Genomic DNA, 17,016 nt, shown 5'->3' on the forward strand with positions numbered 1-17,016 from the left:
CTGGGTACATGTCCTTCTGCCTAAACCAGAAATCAAACTCCAGAAGTTGAACAAATAGCACTTTCTAGTTTGATAGCCAGAAAGTTCAGTGAACTTCTTGACTGCAGCTGTTGGCAAGTCCTTGGAGAGACATCAGATTCTGGCCTTGGTCTCGTACACAATCATATTTTAACATCTCATATTCTCCAAAGAAGGTTGCAGATAGCTCCTTCAGGCGTTGGGCAGTCAGTCATGCCGTGAGCGTGAGGCTGGATGCTGACATTTTCAGTCAAGAATTTGCAGAGTTGAGGGAATTCATCACAATTCAGCCTTGTCAAATTTTTCTTCCACAAGGTGAAAAGGGAAGAGTTGTGAACCCAATTACATCATCATATAGCACAGAAAACACATTTCCATGTCTTAGAGACTAACTTTCAGAGCCTGTAGTTACTGGTCAGGTTTCCTATACAACTGAGATGGGAATGATTATGTGATGCACGATAACCACTGCTTCCTAATGCTGTCCCAATCTCTTATCCACCTTTTACCAAGTCTCACAGAAGTATTAAGATCTCAGTGTAAGACAATCCCATGTAAAAATTGCATAGATATAATTGATCACTGCATAGAGTAAAGAAGGATGCAAAGCTGTCCTCCCACTGAGGCAAGAGAGAGCTGTGCTGTTGTACCAGGCATCAGCACATCTGTGTGGGCAGGAGGTGCTTTAAATGCACAAGTAATTTGAAGCAGAGCTTACATTGTAATAGCCACAGGATGGGGCAACTACGAGACACAAACACAGGCTGGCAAGTTATGTCTCTCTCAGAACAACTCCATTTTTTTCATCTACATGCATAGGTAAGAAGGCCAGGCTCCCTGCCATGCAGACAATCCATGTATCCTGGTTTGACGCTGCCCATCACAAACAGGCATTGTTCACACCCCATTTCAGAGAAAACTCTCAGAACTGTCGCTCTGAGGAGACATCACACACTTGTGTGAAACACCAGCACGTCAGGTCCTGACCCATAGTTTCGCCCCAACTGACAAATAGTGAACCCAAAGCCTGGATGTGGCTCTCTGATGATGCCGTGGCTTTTCATGCTGGGTGGCTGACATCTTTTGATGTTGGCTGCTCCCAGTGAAACACGCAGTGAAACTCTCCACCACCACCAGCAGCAACCTCGCTTTGTAGCCAGCTGTAAAAGGACTTCCATGCACACCATATCTAACCATACAGTCCCATGGGACATTGTTCCTTTGCAAATACCATGTGCCGCATCCAGCCAACCTTTTATGCCCTGTATCTGGGAAGCAGGAACCAAAAGAGTTTGTAGTCAAAAATGTCTCATACCCATATATAGTACACACAGGGCAAAAGCTGTTTATCACAACTCTTTAGTGCTAATGTCTGCTTGAAATGTGTATACCTTGGTTCCTTTTACAAGCAATTGAACCACAGCATTTTCCTGGCATTTGCTTTCATTCTTCATTTCACTGCTTTATCAGGGATAGAGACAGCAGTACATTTATTTGTGCACGATTCCCCACAGGTAATCTTCAGTTGCAGCACATAAAACTTAATTTTCCCCAATTGCATGAGATTTCTTATTCTATACAAAGTTGTAAATCACTGAAACAAGGACTCTTTGCTTGTTCAGTGTAGGCAAGGCTTTCTGGTACTTGAAAAATTACTTTAGCTTTCCCACATGCTCCTTGTGCTCTGATTCCAAGAGCTTCCATGAGCTCCCCAGATTTATCCAACTTCATGCTTTATGAAGGTACCACTGATTAGGTGAGGTGCATGTAGGCCTTTTTCTCCTTGTCCACCAGGACACTTTTGCTATGAAATTCAGAAATACATATATTTTGTTTCTCTCATCCCTAGCCTTTGTCACATCAAGCTGTAAGTGTTTCCCTTAAAAAGGACATGGGATTGTTGCTTCCTTCACACGACCCTGAACATTACAAAGCCAGTATTTTCAAGAATAGTATTTCCACGAGCAAACCTCAGAGAATGAGCAAAAGGGCACAGTGTCATGTCTGGTAGCATGTGTACACAGTGCAGCTATCATGAAGACAAAGGTCCGCACAGCAACACGACCGTGGTATTACCTGCTTTATCATCTCATTTATAATGAACTTGGGATCACACACCATAATTGGGAAGTCTTTTGCTTTGAGAATCCCAGGCCTGATGTGTGGATTGACTCTGAACAGATCCTCTTCCTTTGTATTTGACTTGTCATTTCTCAGTTAATTCAAAGTTTTATGGGTATTGCTGGTCACCCAAGTAAACAGTAGCACCAAGAGCTTTGTGATAGATTAAGGAGGTGGAAAGTTGCCAGAAAACTCTGAAAACATGAAACTTGGCCTTTTTTAAAAGCACATAGACTCTTCAGGTATTGCTTAGAGATCCCTTATGATCCACACAGCTCTGCTCCAGCAACTCTGGTATCTTTCCTAGCCCACAGTGCAGTTTTGAGGTGCAGCTGGCCCAAAGTGAAAGTTTCTGCAAGTGAAAGGGTTTCTAGACTAGCTACAGAGGGCTTCCCTTCCTTGCAGTGACTGGTGGTGTGGTAAAGGGCTCATACAGTTGCCAGGCATCAGTGAGTCACCAGGACTACATATAAACTGCTAATGAAAGCATCCTCAGTCTTGGTTTCCTGTCTGGGGTGCTGCCCGGTGTAAGGCTGCTCACACTTCTGCCCAGCACCAGCATCTTCTAGCATTGTGTGGATGGGCACCTGGACTCAAGAAAGAGTTGCAAAGGTTTAACAAGAACAAGAGTGAGGGAGATTCAGCATAGCCTGAACACTGGTGGTTTTTAACTAGGAAAGGGGTAGTGTTGTTTTGGGTTTCCCTTGGCTGTTCTTCAGTGCAGGAAGTTTGAGTCAGAAGTCCAGGTACCCGGATGTACTCACAAATCACTGTAGAGTTGGTCATTTCTTTGTCTTAGCTGAGTACCTGAGGAACGCTTTCCTGATGGATGTCTTGTCAAAACCAGCATGTTCCTGGGAAGTATTTTGGTTCTGATGAGTTTGTATTTTTTATGAAAAAAATAGTTTGTCAGTGAAGTCCTCACAAGCTCCAAAAGGGACTCTTCTGGTACTGGAATTGGCGCCAGATGGGCACCAGTTCTTCCACCATTGAAGGCAGCTGGAGTTTTGCCACTGACTTCAAAGGAATTAGGATCAAGCCCATGAATTCATGACTGCACTTTTTATTTAGCTTTCTGAATAATTTATAAGTAAAAATAGGCTGGATTCTCCCACTCTTTCTGATGTTGAGTAAAGCTGTATTTGGTTACATTTCTTGCTTTCAAAGGAGCTTTGGCGCAGTCATGAGCATATCATTATGAAAAAGGATGTCCACAGAGGACAGGTAGGAAGAAAAGAGGAGGAAATCCTCAGGCATATTGAAGGCTCACAACAGATCTGAGATTCAGAGATGACAGATCAGAGCAAGATAGTCCTCATACTTAGAGCTGAAGGCTAGATAGAGTTGTTTCAGGGAGTGGAGAGGGATGCAGAAAGCATGTTTCTTTTTGGTGAGCTAATCTATTTTTAATGCCATTGCATTTAGATTTATTTTCTTTCTTCTCAGCAATTTGGACAGTAGTTTCCATAAGGTTACCCACTGCACTTTGCTCCTGAGCAGACTTTGCAGCAGACTGCACATTTTTCTGGGATTCACCAAGCCATGTGTTTGTTCTCCATCATTGCAAACCATTTTCTGTCTTAAAACTGCTTGGAAAAAAAGGCAAAGGATAAAAAAAAAAAAAAAAAAAAAAGGAAAAAACTCCCAGTTCACCACCCAAGGCTTAGTGTTTACTTCTGCTGCACGCATCATTTATTTTCATTCTGCAAGATCATGATGACACGCTCGTCCAAGCACATGCTGTTCTAATATGCTACATTCCTTCAGCCTCGCAGTGTGTTAGAAGTGACATCGCTGCTAAATGAGAGAGATCTTGTAAGACAGGGAAATAGATGGCGAAGTACCTCTGCCTTTCAGGGAACCCTGTTCCAGACAAAAATTACTTGCTTGCTTTTTCTGGACTGTACATAATTGTGAACATGTATGACCCTCACAAGGAAGGCTATCTGCTCTGTGGTTTTAAGGACTTCCTTCCTTGACAGCACACTACCATGCTTAGCAAGCTTTTGGAAAAGAGAATAGGAGGGATGATGCCTCAGCGTGTGACTGGAGGAATGGGGCAGCTGAAGTATGAGGGTCTTGGCAAAGTAGTTCTCCACCTATCCCTCCATGCGAACATGAGAGCCCATGTACTGCCCTTCTTGTATTTTCTGGGTGCGTGGAACAACTCTGGTCTCAGTTGCAATGTGGAGTTACAGAAATCCAGCTTCCATGATGGATAAACCGCTTGCAGAAAACCTGTTACTTATCCCTCTCTGGCAATGCATTAGAAAAGGCAAGAGAGGGTTGTTAAACACAAAAACATTAAATAATGTTTTGTTTTACCTCTAATATTTTCTCTTTGACTGTGCTTTACTAATGATTTTTCATTAGAAGATGGTGCCTAAATGAATAATTGAAATAGGATTGTGTAGCTTGTGTGCAATGAATTTAAACTGTCCATGGAGAACTCGGGAGGCTTTCTTTAAACATTTTAAAATCTGAATTTACAAAACAGATAAAAGATTAAAATTATGGATGTGTTCAATATGACTTGGCTGAAGAGCCTTTGGCACAACTTTGTCTGCTAAAATGACATTAGTAAGCCCTTGGAACTGCTGAGCATCCACTGTTCTAACTCACCCAGTGAACATGGGAAGTGTTAGGCAGTGTTATGTACTTCTCCTGACGCCCATTTGAGTCAAAGGGAGTTTTGCTACTTGGATGCAGTAGAAGAAAGGTTGCATCCCATGTTTGCCAGGGAAAACAGTAAGGAAACGCTGCTTTAGCTTCCTGAAATGCTGCTTTTTGGGGATGAAAACGCTTTCACAGATGCCGTCCTCTCAGGGACTAGCAGAGACAGGCAACTCTTGTATAGTTATGCCCTTACTTACTTAATAACCCCAGTGTGCTTCAGAACATAAATTATAATACTAGCAAAACAAATTTAATGAGGGCATAAGAACTTAATATTTCCTGAAAGTAACTACTCTGAAGTGAAAACTCAGTAATAAATTCAGACTGTTTATTTTAATCACAAAATAAGCTACGAAGCTCCAAGTTGCCAAAGTTTCTGCAAGGCATGAAATAAGGATGTGCACAATCTCCTCAATATTTATGAACTGTAAAATATAAAAACTAGCAGTCCCTAGGTGGAGATATTTTCAGTCTTTCAGGGGGACATTGTGAAGAAGTTTTAATAATAATTTTAATTTTCTTTTCTGCTCTGTTCAGTGGTTCCTTTCCAGAACCTCGAGCGTGATATTTTTTTCTTACCAATTTGTTCCTTTTCATTAGGTAAGCATTCATTTGTGGGGCTTTGTAACTTCTCACTTTTACAGGGGGCCTGAAGTGACATATTCCTGATCATATACCTGTACTTGAACAGCATCATCCTTTAGCTAATACTTTCCATAAAGACAGAAAAAAAGCTTACATAGCAAATGAATCACAGAATTGTAGGGGTTGGAAGGGACCACAAGAGATGATCGAGTCCAACCGCCAATTGAAGCATTGTTTTCCTGAAAGTCTTAATAAACTGTACTTTCTGGTTCAGATTGGTTCCAGTTTAACAAAGTACTTAAGCATGTGGTAACACTGAGAATTTAAGCAATCCTTCCTTATTCAGCAAAGAATGGCATTTTAGTCCTATTAGTGACACTTTGGTCCACGTAGTAGCAAGTATGTGCTGAAGTATGCTGCTAAACCGGAAACAGAGCGAGGTCCTCGCTTTGGTAGGTCAGGTACCAGTCAGAAAGGAAGCCCTTACCCAGATGTAAATGACTAGAAAGATAAGAGTATTCAATAGCAGAGTAAGACTTACTGTCATCCATGTTACAGAAGACAGCGCCGTCAGTGAACTGCAGCAGCCCAGGAGCTGCTGTGGTGACCACTGCACATCAAGGTGTGCCTTGGAGGCCTGAACTGGGCTAGCACAATTTTTCCTGCTGCTGCATATTAGTATAACACACTGGCATATTTGTCAAGGGAGATGCAGTAAAGGTTAATTATTAAAATATGACCTAGATTTCCCATATTTCTATCTCGTTTCATACTAATAAGCTCTACAGTAATAATTTAGGGCCACAAAGATGATTAAGGGCCTGGAGCGTCTCCCCTACAAGGAAAGGCTGAATGAGCTGGGACTGTTCAGCCTTGAGGAAAGAAGACTGAGAGGGGATCTGATCAGTGTTTATAAATACCTGAAGTGTGGGACACAGGGGGAAATGGGCAGCCTCTTCTCAGTGGTCTGTGGGGACAGGACAAGGGGCAATGGCCTCAAGCTGGAGCACAGGAAGTTCTGCACCAATAAGTGGAAGAACTTTTTCACAGTGAGGGTGACAGAGCCCTGAGACAGGCTGCCCAGGGGGGGTGTGGAGTCTCCTTCTCTGGAGATATTCAACACCCATCTCGATGCCTACCTGTGTGACCTGTCCTAAGGAACCTGCTTTGGCAGGGGGGTTGGACCCAATGATCTCTGGAGGTCCCTTCCAACCCCTATGATTCTGTGAATTCTGTAATTTGTTATTTGGACTAAAACTCGAATTAATTATAACCCACACTGTACAAGAGGAGGCTTTTTTCTCACTATTCATCCCAGCTGGGGTATGTAAGCAGGAGTGTAACACAGCCCACTGAAACAATAAAGTTTGTTAAATCACATTGGGATATAAAGGGCATATTTACTTTCTTATGGGGATAACCAGTGCTGATCACAGCTTCTCTCCTGTATCCCCTCATCCTCAACAGAGAAATGTGTTGAAACTGTTTACAGGTAGTCCCTTTTAAACCCACACATATCGGGAACTGTGCTGTGTATACATGTGAGTGTGTGCCAGCATGTGCAACACAGGCAGAAGGAGAGAGAAAGTCACCATAATGCATTCTGCAGAAAAATGAGGTTTATCTGGAGACTACTAAAAAAATAATTTTGGCAGTAGAGAGGTCCTGAGTGAGGTAGCTTAATGTTTGTACCTTTGACACCCATATGGTAAAGTCTCAAGTAGAATATCTAAAATAGTCATATCTGAAAGTCAGAAGAAGAAAAAGCCCCCCCACGCACTTAGTTCATGCTGCCTGCGCTGTCTGGCTGGAGGCCAAAGTCATGACAGCTTGCATTGTAGCAGGGAAAGCAGCGTGGCTCCCTCATCAAGGTCAGCAAATTTTTAATGAACGGAGCTTGATTACTGCTCCCTTTGTGGGAAAAGGTTGTTTGGAGGTGAACAAGTCCCTGTGCACAGAGGTATTCCACACACACCCTCCTTACCGCTCAAAACCAGGCATACTGGAGCTGTCTCAAGTACAGCTCCTCACAGCTGGGGAATGAATGCCTTCCCTAGAAACAAGCACAGGCTGGTGCATCCTTATCTCAGCATGCAGCACCCGCAGTCAATAGTCACGGAGACCCTGAGAACAGTTTTACTGTGCTGTTTCATCCCATCTCTTGCATGGTAGCATCCCTCAGCTGTTACAAGGCTTGCCATCGCAAGATTTTGCATTCCCAGACCCAGGATTGCAGGGCTGCTGGGAATGGTTGGCTGGTTTGGCACTCAAATCCAAGCCTTACCCCTTTAAAATAATATAACAAGTTTTCCAAGACATGCTGTTGTTACAGAATGGGTTTGGAGTAACATCAGTCCCACTGCAATCTCAAGGGCTTTTTATGATTTGGGATTAGCTGGACCAGAATTTCAAATATAGGTTCTTTCTAGAGGAGGGGTTGAAAACGAGTGGGAAAGCTGAGTTCTGGTTTAAGATGTTGTTGTAAGAGCTACAGCTTTCTAGAAATGTCAAATTCCTGAGATTGACTGTGGGTCAGAACTTTCCATTAAACTCCTCTGTAAGCAGATCTGCCTGAAGATCAGATGGCAGACACCAGAGAGCAAGGCTTGTTTACACACTCGGAGTTTAAAGTAAGAAATCTGCAAACATTCTTGTGTTTTTAAAAGCTTTTCTGAAAGTTCTTTGTGAAGAGGCAGCACCGTTTACTCTGAAAAGCACTAAGCAGAACTTCTTGTCTGGTATTCGTATCCTATTTGGGAAGTACTTTACAGCATCTGTGGGCAATGCTCTTCAAAAACAGATCTCTACAAAAATAAAATGGTAAAGCTATAAAGCATTTTTTATCTTGGCAGACCAAAATAATTTTTTCCCAGTATTTCAGCAGGACTCTGACATTCCCAAAAGTTCATTAGCTTGACTCTTTTGGGGAGAGGTTTTCTTTTTGCCTTTAATCTTCTCCTGATATCAAGAATGCCTTTGCTCATATCAATACAGGGCTATTTTTTATCACTCCATGTTTAGATGCTAGCTTTCTTATTGACTCTTTTAAACTCAGTTTTGCTTTGTAAAGAAGCAATGGATTTTTTTTTTTTTTTGGTTTTAAAAAGAGCAGCTATGGTGTGATTCAAACCAGTGGATTTATAATCTAACTCTTACAAGAGCAATCAGAGTTTTGACATTAAGAGCTGGAGCACTTCATTGTCCATAGAGAGCAGTGTGGTAAAATCAGGAAGTTCTACATTCTTTTTTTTTTTTAAGTCTATATTTTCTTATGTCAAAGAGTTAAAGTATATTCTTTTCCTGCTTGCTGTTGACTAGAAAAGTATTTCCTCACCCTCTGCTCTAAAAAAGAAGTCATGCATATTTGACGTCTCTCCTTTTCTCCTTAATATTTCAAATAATTCAGCTAGACTATCTCCATCAATTGGGTAAGCGGAGCTGTAACACCTACTTAAGGGAGGGGAACCATCTGGTTTCCTTGCAACTTGGAGCCTGCTGGCAAATATTAGGTTGTACCAATTTACAGCATGATGAAGTGGGAAATAATGGACATTCTTGAAGTATCTGAAATGGGATCAGCTGTTATTGGCAAAAATTGGCAGGTGCAGTGCACTATGCTGGCTTTAAGCATGGTCTCAAGTTAGAGAGTGCAGCTGGGAAAATGACCTGCTAATTGAATGGTTGCAGGACTCCCAGCAGGGCTGACAGTAGTGGAGCATCATTAATTGGAGGCTCTTGGTTGACTTGGTGGAAGCTGTCACAGAATGAAGGATCCTGCAAGTTGATGTTTACTTTCTTGGTGTCAGTAGGTTTACTGCCTGTTCCTCAGAATGAGTCCTTGTGGAAGTGATCAGAAGTGCTTCTGAAATTAAGAGGACTGGCATAAGACTGGCAATATCTATTTCTTATTTATATTTACAGCATGGTGACAGTGGTTGGGAGTCATGAAAGCTACTCAATTCCACATTTGTTTAACTGCTCACTTCTACTGTTATCTTTCCCATTCCTCTTTTTCTCTTTTGTTTTCACCTGTATTAGATTTCTAAATTGTCTTGTCCTGGAGCAGCAACTTTTCTTTTTTCTTTATTTAGAGCCTGAGAAGACCTTGTCCTCGGCTGAGATTCTTGGATGGTGCCATAATTCATGCAGTGGTTATAGAAACAAAAATAGCCTGGTTTTAGTCCAGAATAGTATTGCATGCACCTCTGGTTTATGTGGGTCTCAGAATAGCAGTGTATGTAATAGCACGTATGTGTTAGCTGTGGCTCCCTTTTTCATATGTTGTTTTTATTCATTAAATGCAAACATATTGCAGTGCATCCTCGTTTAATACAAAGGTCTGTTGGCAAAATGTGGCATTTTCCTTCAGCTGTTAGCACCCCTCAAGGGAAAATCTATTGGCAATGAGCGCTGTGCAGAAAGCACTGCTGACTTCACAGCAAGCTTCATGCATCATCAGTGGCTGTAGCACCCCTATGCGCCTTGAAAGCTCTCTAGCTATGTAAGGTGTAGATTTCCTGTACTGAGTTATGGTGGCTAGGAGGTAAGAGGCTTCAGTGACAGGGTTGTCCCACCTAGCTCGTCTCTGGCAGTTACAGGCATGTGGAATGAATGAGGGCTGAAAACTAGCCTGAATATTCTGTTTCTGTGGGCTGTACGACAAACTTAAACCCTTTGTGAGGACTGGTGAGACCAAGTTTTCAAGCTGGACCCTGAGCAAGTCTTCAGTGGCCATCACGCTCCTCCTTGGTGAAAATGACACAGCTGGAAAAAATGCCTTCAGTTTTTGTCTGCACTTGTATAACCTGTGTTGGGTGGGAGGCAGGGAGATGGAATTGGAAGGATTTGGAAGCTGTACCCCTGGATTGAAACCCTGTGTGGCAAACGTCAAGCATAGGCCTATGAACAAGGCACTGATGGAGAGGCTCCTGCCTCCTTCCTCCAACTCTACCTCTGCAGCCTGGGACAAGTTGTTTTCAGGAACACCAGTTTTTAAATGTCGTAGCTTGATGTGCATCAATTTGCAGTACCTGGTTCTAGCCTAACTCTCCTAGATGTTTATTCTGCCACTCTTGATTTTCCTGGCAATATGAAGTGGATGGAACTAACTCACCCAGCCTCAGAGAGTTAAATAAATTAGACATCAACCCTGGAGCTGGACAGTAACATTGGGCTTGGGGCAGATTTTGGGGAGCAAAATGTGCTAGTGTGCTTCTGGGGGACCTCCCTGGCCAACTGAGAGATGGCAGACAGATGATGAAACTAGGCTGGTTTTGGGACCTGTCCCCTTCACCCCCTTTGCCAGGGCCCAGCAGCAAGCCCTGCAGGTGTGCAGGCATGCACAGAACCCCAGATCCTGCTCCGCCCCAGGGATAGCCTCCACATTTTGGTCCTTAGCCTGGTCCCCTTGCTGGGGCTGCTGCTGGGGCTGTGGCATTTCACAAAGAAAGGATCATGGTGCTTTGGGGAGGAAGGCCCAGGCAGGCCCAGTGGGATCCATCATCAAGCTGTGATGGGCTGTTAAGACCCCCCCTTCTTTTCTTTTTTTAATCATTTTTTGTCTTTCCCTTTTCCTCCACACCCAGCTGAATGAATCCGCCAAGCAGCTCATCGAGATGGACAAGACATGTTCAGCTGCCGCCTCCGGCTGCGACATGCCGCTGCCGGCAGAGACAGCGGCAGTGGCAACGGCAGCGGCAGCGGGCCTGGCACCGTGCTCCACGCTGGCAGGTGCCGGGGCAGCCAGTGCGGCACAGCGGCAAGCAGAGGGCAAGAAGAATGCCAAGAAGCGCCACTCCTTCACTGCCCTCAGCATGACACACAAGTCCTCCCAGGCCGCCAGCAACCGGCACTCCATGGAGATCAGCGCCCCTGTCCTCATCAGCTCCAGCGACCCACGGGCGGCTGCCAGGATTGGGGAGCTGTCCCACCTCTCCTCCAGTGCCCCAGCCCAGGTAAGGGGGGAGTGGGAGTGGGTTTTGAGCACCCTTGGTGGACCATGTGCTGTTGCCTCACCTTTTTCAAAATGGCCGACCCTCACACAAAGCGCTTGCACAGTCCTGTTGTTCCAGTGTGACGGTACTTGGCATCTCTCCTTTCAGCCCTCAGCAGGAGGGCGAAGGTGAGGATATGCCCCCTGCACAAAGCAGCACGTGTGCCAAGATGTACGGGGACATCTGTGAAGCAACACTAAGCACAAGACGTGAGTGAGGGTCCCAAGCTTGTCAAGTAAATGACACCCAGGTTTTTGGCACTCAGAGTGACACATTTGGACTTGACAGAGATGCGACAGACTGTGGCTTTTCTGTTCTTGTGCTAGTTGAGGGGAAAACCATGCACACACTTTTCTAAAGACATTTCAAAACTCATTCTAAGCTAGTAAGCCACAAAAAATTAGACTGCGAAGCCAAAAATGCCTAGACTATTGTCCCCTCTTTTCACAGAACAACTGGTATGCAAAACCCTACTCATTTTGCAGACCACTGTGGCATTTGGGTGCAAGTAGTATGGGACAAGAAGGGCCTCGCGTTCCCTGCAGCAAGTTACGGTTATGGAAATCCAGCCTGCAGGAAGGTTGATTGGGTCCTTTGCAGCAGATGGGAAGACATGTAATTGGTGTCATGGTCAGAAGCACAGCTAGGGCTGGGGTATTATGAAGTCACCACAGTGTGCCCCTGATGGAAACAGGTTTTGGGAGTGCTGCTTCTGCCTGAGGGCATAGACACATGGCAGCTGAGAACATGTTCTATCACTGTTGGCCAAAACTGTCTTGGCCAAAATTCAGAGAGGGAAAAGAGTCTTGGTGGTTCAGAGCAACCTTAGTGAAAAGAGGTTTCCCTCTGTGAAAAACTATTATTGCAGCCCCAAGGACCCAGTCACCCCAAGCATGGTGTTTACATGTATGAATACATGTCTCTGCTTTTGGGAGCCTTATTATTTGCTTTCTAGGTTGAAGGGATTTGAACAATTTCCTTTGCAAACTTAGCTAGGAATGTGAATCTGTTGAAAAAAATAATAGGGCTGATATTGTCACTACATTCTCTTGACTGTGGGATCAGGCTTCAGAAAAATGCCTCACACTGTAAGACTAGCAATAAAATCATGAGGGCTACCAACACAGACTCAGGGAATTATTTAGGCTGGAAAAGACCTTTAAGATCACCAAGTCTAACTGTTAACATAGCACTGCCAAATCCACTACTCAACCATGTCCCTGAGCACCACATCTACATATCTGTTAAGTACAGGAGATAGGACAAGGAGAAATGGCACAAAGCTGTGCCAGGGCAGGGTCAGATTAGATGTTAGGAAAAAACGTTTTACTGAAAGAGTTGTCAGGGCCTGGAACAGGCTGCCCAGGGAGGGGGTTGAATCACCATCCCTGGATGTGATTAAAAAAAGGGTAGATGAGGTACTTAGGGATATGGTTTAGCATAGGACAGGAACAGTTGGACTTGGTGATCTTAAAGGTCTTTTCCAAACTTGTGATTCTGTGATACCTCCAGGAATGTTGAAACAAACGCTTCCCTTGGAAACCTCATCCAAGGCAACCCCTGCAGTGAAGACATTTTTCCAAATATCCAATCTAAACCTCCCATGGCTCAACTTGAGGTCATTTCCTCTTGTTCTATCAGTTGTTATTTGGGAGAAAAGACCAACTCTCACCTCAGTACAACCTCTTTTCAGAGAAAACAAGAATGTCTCCCCTCAGCCTCCTTTCCTCCAGGCTAAACAGTACCAGTTCCCTCAGCCGCTCCTCACATGACTTGTGCTCTAGACCCTTACCCAGTTTCATTGTCCTTCTTTGGACCTGCTCCAGCACCTCAATGTCCTTCTTGTAGTGAGGGGCCCAAAATCGAACACAGCACTCAAGGTGTGGCCTCACCAGTGCTGAGTACGGGGGGGACAATTACTGCCTTGGTCCTGCTGGCCACACTATTCCTGATACCACCCAGGCTGCTCTTAGCCTTCTTGGCCACTGCTGGGCACACTGCTGGCTCATATTCAGTTGGCTGTTGACATGAATTCACCTGCTTTTAGCCTTCTGAGGTCTACAATGAGTCCAGAATTTGCCTCGTACCAAATGCACATTAAAATTGTGCAGCTCTATTTATATAACTCTTAATCCCATAATAATAGGGGTTACATTTTAATTAAAGATGTCAGAAAATCAGTTCATTCTTTGCCATCTGCTAAGACCTGCCATGGCTCTGAAACACTTAATGATGCTGCAGCCTTAGACAGAAAAGCAGTTCAGCATTTTCCTTTCATTCACGTGGCTGAACGCCAGCCAGAGTAGTATTAACATCGGGCCCCTGAGCTCTTCCATCAAGGTGTTTGGGGCAGTGAGGATGTTGTCTTTAGATTGTTTTCTTCTAAAATATGTTCGGTGTTTTTAAGGTAAATGTCCTGCACGTCTTGTTCAGGGTTTGACATCTTGACAACCTGCATACTGAGTGTACTGCTGCCTTGGAAGTGCTCGGGGGCATTGCTGAGAGCATGGGCAGGTTGGTAGGAAGGATGTGCACAGAGCTGCCAAACTTAGCAGTCAGCCCTGCTGCAGGAATAATTCTCACCTTTTCTTTCTTTGCTTGAAAAGGAACCTCTCTGCCCTGCAAGTCATTGTTACAGCCCTTGAGTGGTTTTCTCTGTAACCATTTCAGGCCCCTGCTAGTTTGCAGCAGAAAATTCAGCCAAAGCATATTTCTTACAGGGGAAACAACATGTTTACAGTTGCAGCACTGACTATCTAGCAAATTTATGCCTTTCCTTTCAACATCAGAATCTAAATTTGGTTTATTGGGTCTTTATATCACATCCTTGAATTTCCAGGCACTTTATCATTGTTTATTTAACAGATCCCTTCATAAAAAGAAATAAAGGATTTTTTTTTTCAATTTGGTACGTACAGACTTCTCTGGTACACATCAAGATTGGTATTTGGCTTGAAGGGGGGGGTTCTGTGGTTTTTTTAAAGTTCAACACAGTTTTCCCATAGCCTGTCCTTTGAACAAGCAGAATTCAATTACAGGAGTTCTTGAATGGCATCCAGTCCCCTACCTCAGGCAACCGGCTGGTGCCCAGCGAAAGAGTCTTCTTCAAACGAGCATCCATTTTCCTTGTAGACCTGAGGCACCTACATCTGGGGCACCAGATTTCTCTTTGCTGACATGGGAAGAAATAGAGACGTTGAGGGCTTCTTATTGTAGGAACTTAAAATCTAGGTGCAAATTTTTGATGTTTCGAAAATGTGGAATATATTCCACCCCCTGTAAGTGATTTCATGCATGGTACTGTATTCCTGTGGCTTTTGTCAATTTTTCTGAATTGAAACCAGACTTCCATGCCGAGCTGACATGCTTTTTTTATGAGTTGTTAGACTATTATAAGCCCTCTGCTTCTCCAAGAGGGCACAGATTTATGCATATTGAGCACTGACATGCAGACCAGAGTGTGAAATCACATGTTTTGAAAGTACTTCTGTGTATCATTAATTTAGTAATTGAAGACTACAGGCCTTCCATAACATGTTCGTTGTTTATTAAGCAGAATCAGTGTAACTGTTTCCCAAAAGCATTTAGAAACAAGTGATGGTCTAAAAGTAATGGTCTAAAAGTGATGGTTTTCATTGACCACAAACTTAGGGATGCTCAAAGGTAGTAGAAACAACATCAAGACACCTCAGCTGAATAAAATAGTGATCAAAAGACCACAATAGCCAGGATACAAAGCATTTGTTTCCAAAGAGGCAACACTGGGATCTTAATTCCACTTGCAGTCAAATTTACTTCTTGTATGCTTTTTGTTGTATGCTGAGTATCAGTCATTAAACGTTAAGGCCTCCATCTGAAAGGTAATGGTGTCTGTCCATCATGTTGAATGTCCTATCGTGCTGATAAAATTGATTTTTATTGAAGACCTAAGTGGTGCTGCAGGCCTGTGATGGAGCTGAAGCTGAATTAGGTTACGGGTGCAGAGGTGCAGTTTGTAACTGAGACTCCCAGGGGAGCAGGGAGAGTCCCCCTGGACAGTAATAGTGCTTTGGCCTCAGATGGCTCATCTTGCTTCCATTTTCCCCCCTTATGAATTATTCTTCTCTGCTATTTGGAAAGGTCATAGTTCAGTACCGCTCTAAATCCCCTGGTTTTTGACAGATAACGCATCTCATGAATAATGAAGTGTGGCTTTGTGCACACCAGGGTAACAGCTGAGTGAGGAAGAAAGGATCCTCCCTGCAGAAGGAACTTCTGTGTGTGTGTTTTGAACAACTCATCACCATGCCCAAGAAGTCCATTTGTATCTGTGAACGTTAGCACAGGCTCTGAACCAGAGGCCACATGTTCAGGAAAAGCTGAGAACAATGCCACTTGCACGCTCCCAGTCCCAAACAGTGACAGTATTTGAAATGAAAAATCTTCCTTGAAGTGTCTCACTATATAAATCATTTGGAAGTGTGACTCCTTATCAGTTATTTAGAAGTGCTGAATTTTAGCTGAGAAAATGTAATAGCAGAACTCTGGTTGAGCTTTTGCCTGATAACCTAAATGTGCTGACCATGAGAAGCATACAGATTATACATAAAGTCCGGAGACTAAAAAAGAACCTTGAATTTTCAAGTGCACAACAGCCTCTGAAGAAAGAAGAGAAATTCAGGCATTTTTCAGCTGTGCACTGGAGTCCAAATTCTATCCAACCTGCTCCACTGGTGGCTGTGAATGACAACTGACCCTCCATCCATTAATGACAGTGAGGCAGCTGCAACCGAGGGCAGCTATTTCAGGAGGCTGCGCCAGTCAAAACAACAAAAGAGAAGTAATATTAGTCCAATCTGTGTTTCTCTCATTTAGGTCAAAGTATGTCATGAAAACAGTGTAAGAGACTTTGCTGAAGTCTAACCTAAACTGCTCCATGGCCTTTGTACATTGCCAGTTCTAATCTAAATTTTGCAGGTGGGAAGGAGTTATGTTTTTTTAAGCAGAGCATTTTGGGCTGCATTTTTTGTGGGGCTACCAATAGGAATTTGAAATTAGTCTGTGCATATTGTGGTAAGTATTGCATTATTTGTGAAAACCATTGCAAATGGGACACATGAGCTGAGTCCATCTATTGGCTGATTACGTAAGCTGCTGAGAATCCAGGTCAAAGCAAAATTCCCTTTCAGAAACTACAAGTTTAGAGACAGTGTCTTCTCTTTATCCTATAATTTGCCTCATCACAAGTACATTTGGAAAGATTTTTCAAGAACCACAAAATCTGGGTTTTTTTACAGGACATAGAAAGAGAAGGTTGAGCTTTTAGCAGGGTGTTTATTCAACTGTGCATGAAATCCCGTTGCCTGTAAAACAAAACCGAAATATTTTTTTCCAGATGCTCCTCAGGGTAGTAACCCAAAAACATTTTGCCACTGAAGTCATTTTTGCACAGGGCTAATCCCAAGGCTTTATGCTGCCTGCCAGTCAACTACCGATTTGGAAGGCTCAAGAGCCAGCAAGGCATTCTCTTGGTACTTATACTGTACCACAGAATCCTGTCCATCCAGCACACACAATGTGTACATGCGTGACATTGTAGAAGAAATTATTGCAGTGTGTATTTTCCCTTTTTATTCTTTTGGGG

General features: G+C 43.5%; 1 protein-coding gene across 2 annotated transcripts in view; it reads left to right on the forward strand.

Moving 5' to 3' along the window:
- Positions 1 to 17,016, forward strand: part of SH3RF3 (SH3 domain containing ring finger 3) — a gene marked incomplete at its 5' end in the record, with an annotated part of 257,121 nt that overhangs the window by 186,788 nt on the left and 53,317 nt on the right. For both annotated transcript variants that reach the window (XM_084272921.1, XM_084272922.1), the window contains one exon: positions 10,986 to 11,354. In XM_084272921.1, the coding sequence (XP_084129047.1) occupies positions 10,986 to 11,354 (369 nt within the window). The remainder of the gene's footprint in view (positions 1 to 10,985; positions 11,355 to 17,016) is intronic.

Source organism: Gallinula chloropus (genome assembly GCF_964237585.1).
Source record: "Gallinula chloropus genome assembly, chromosome: 1".
Taxonomy (NCBI): Eukaryota; Metazoa; Chordata; class Aves; order Gruiformes; family Rallidae; genus Gallinula; species Gallinula chloropus.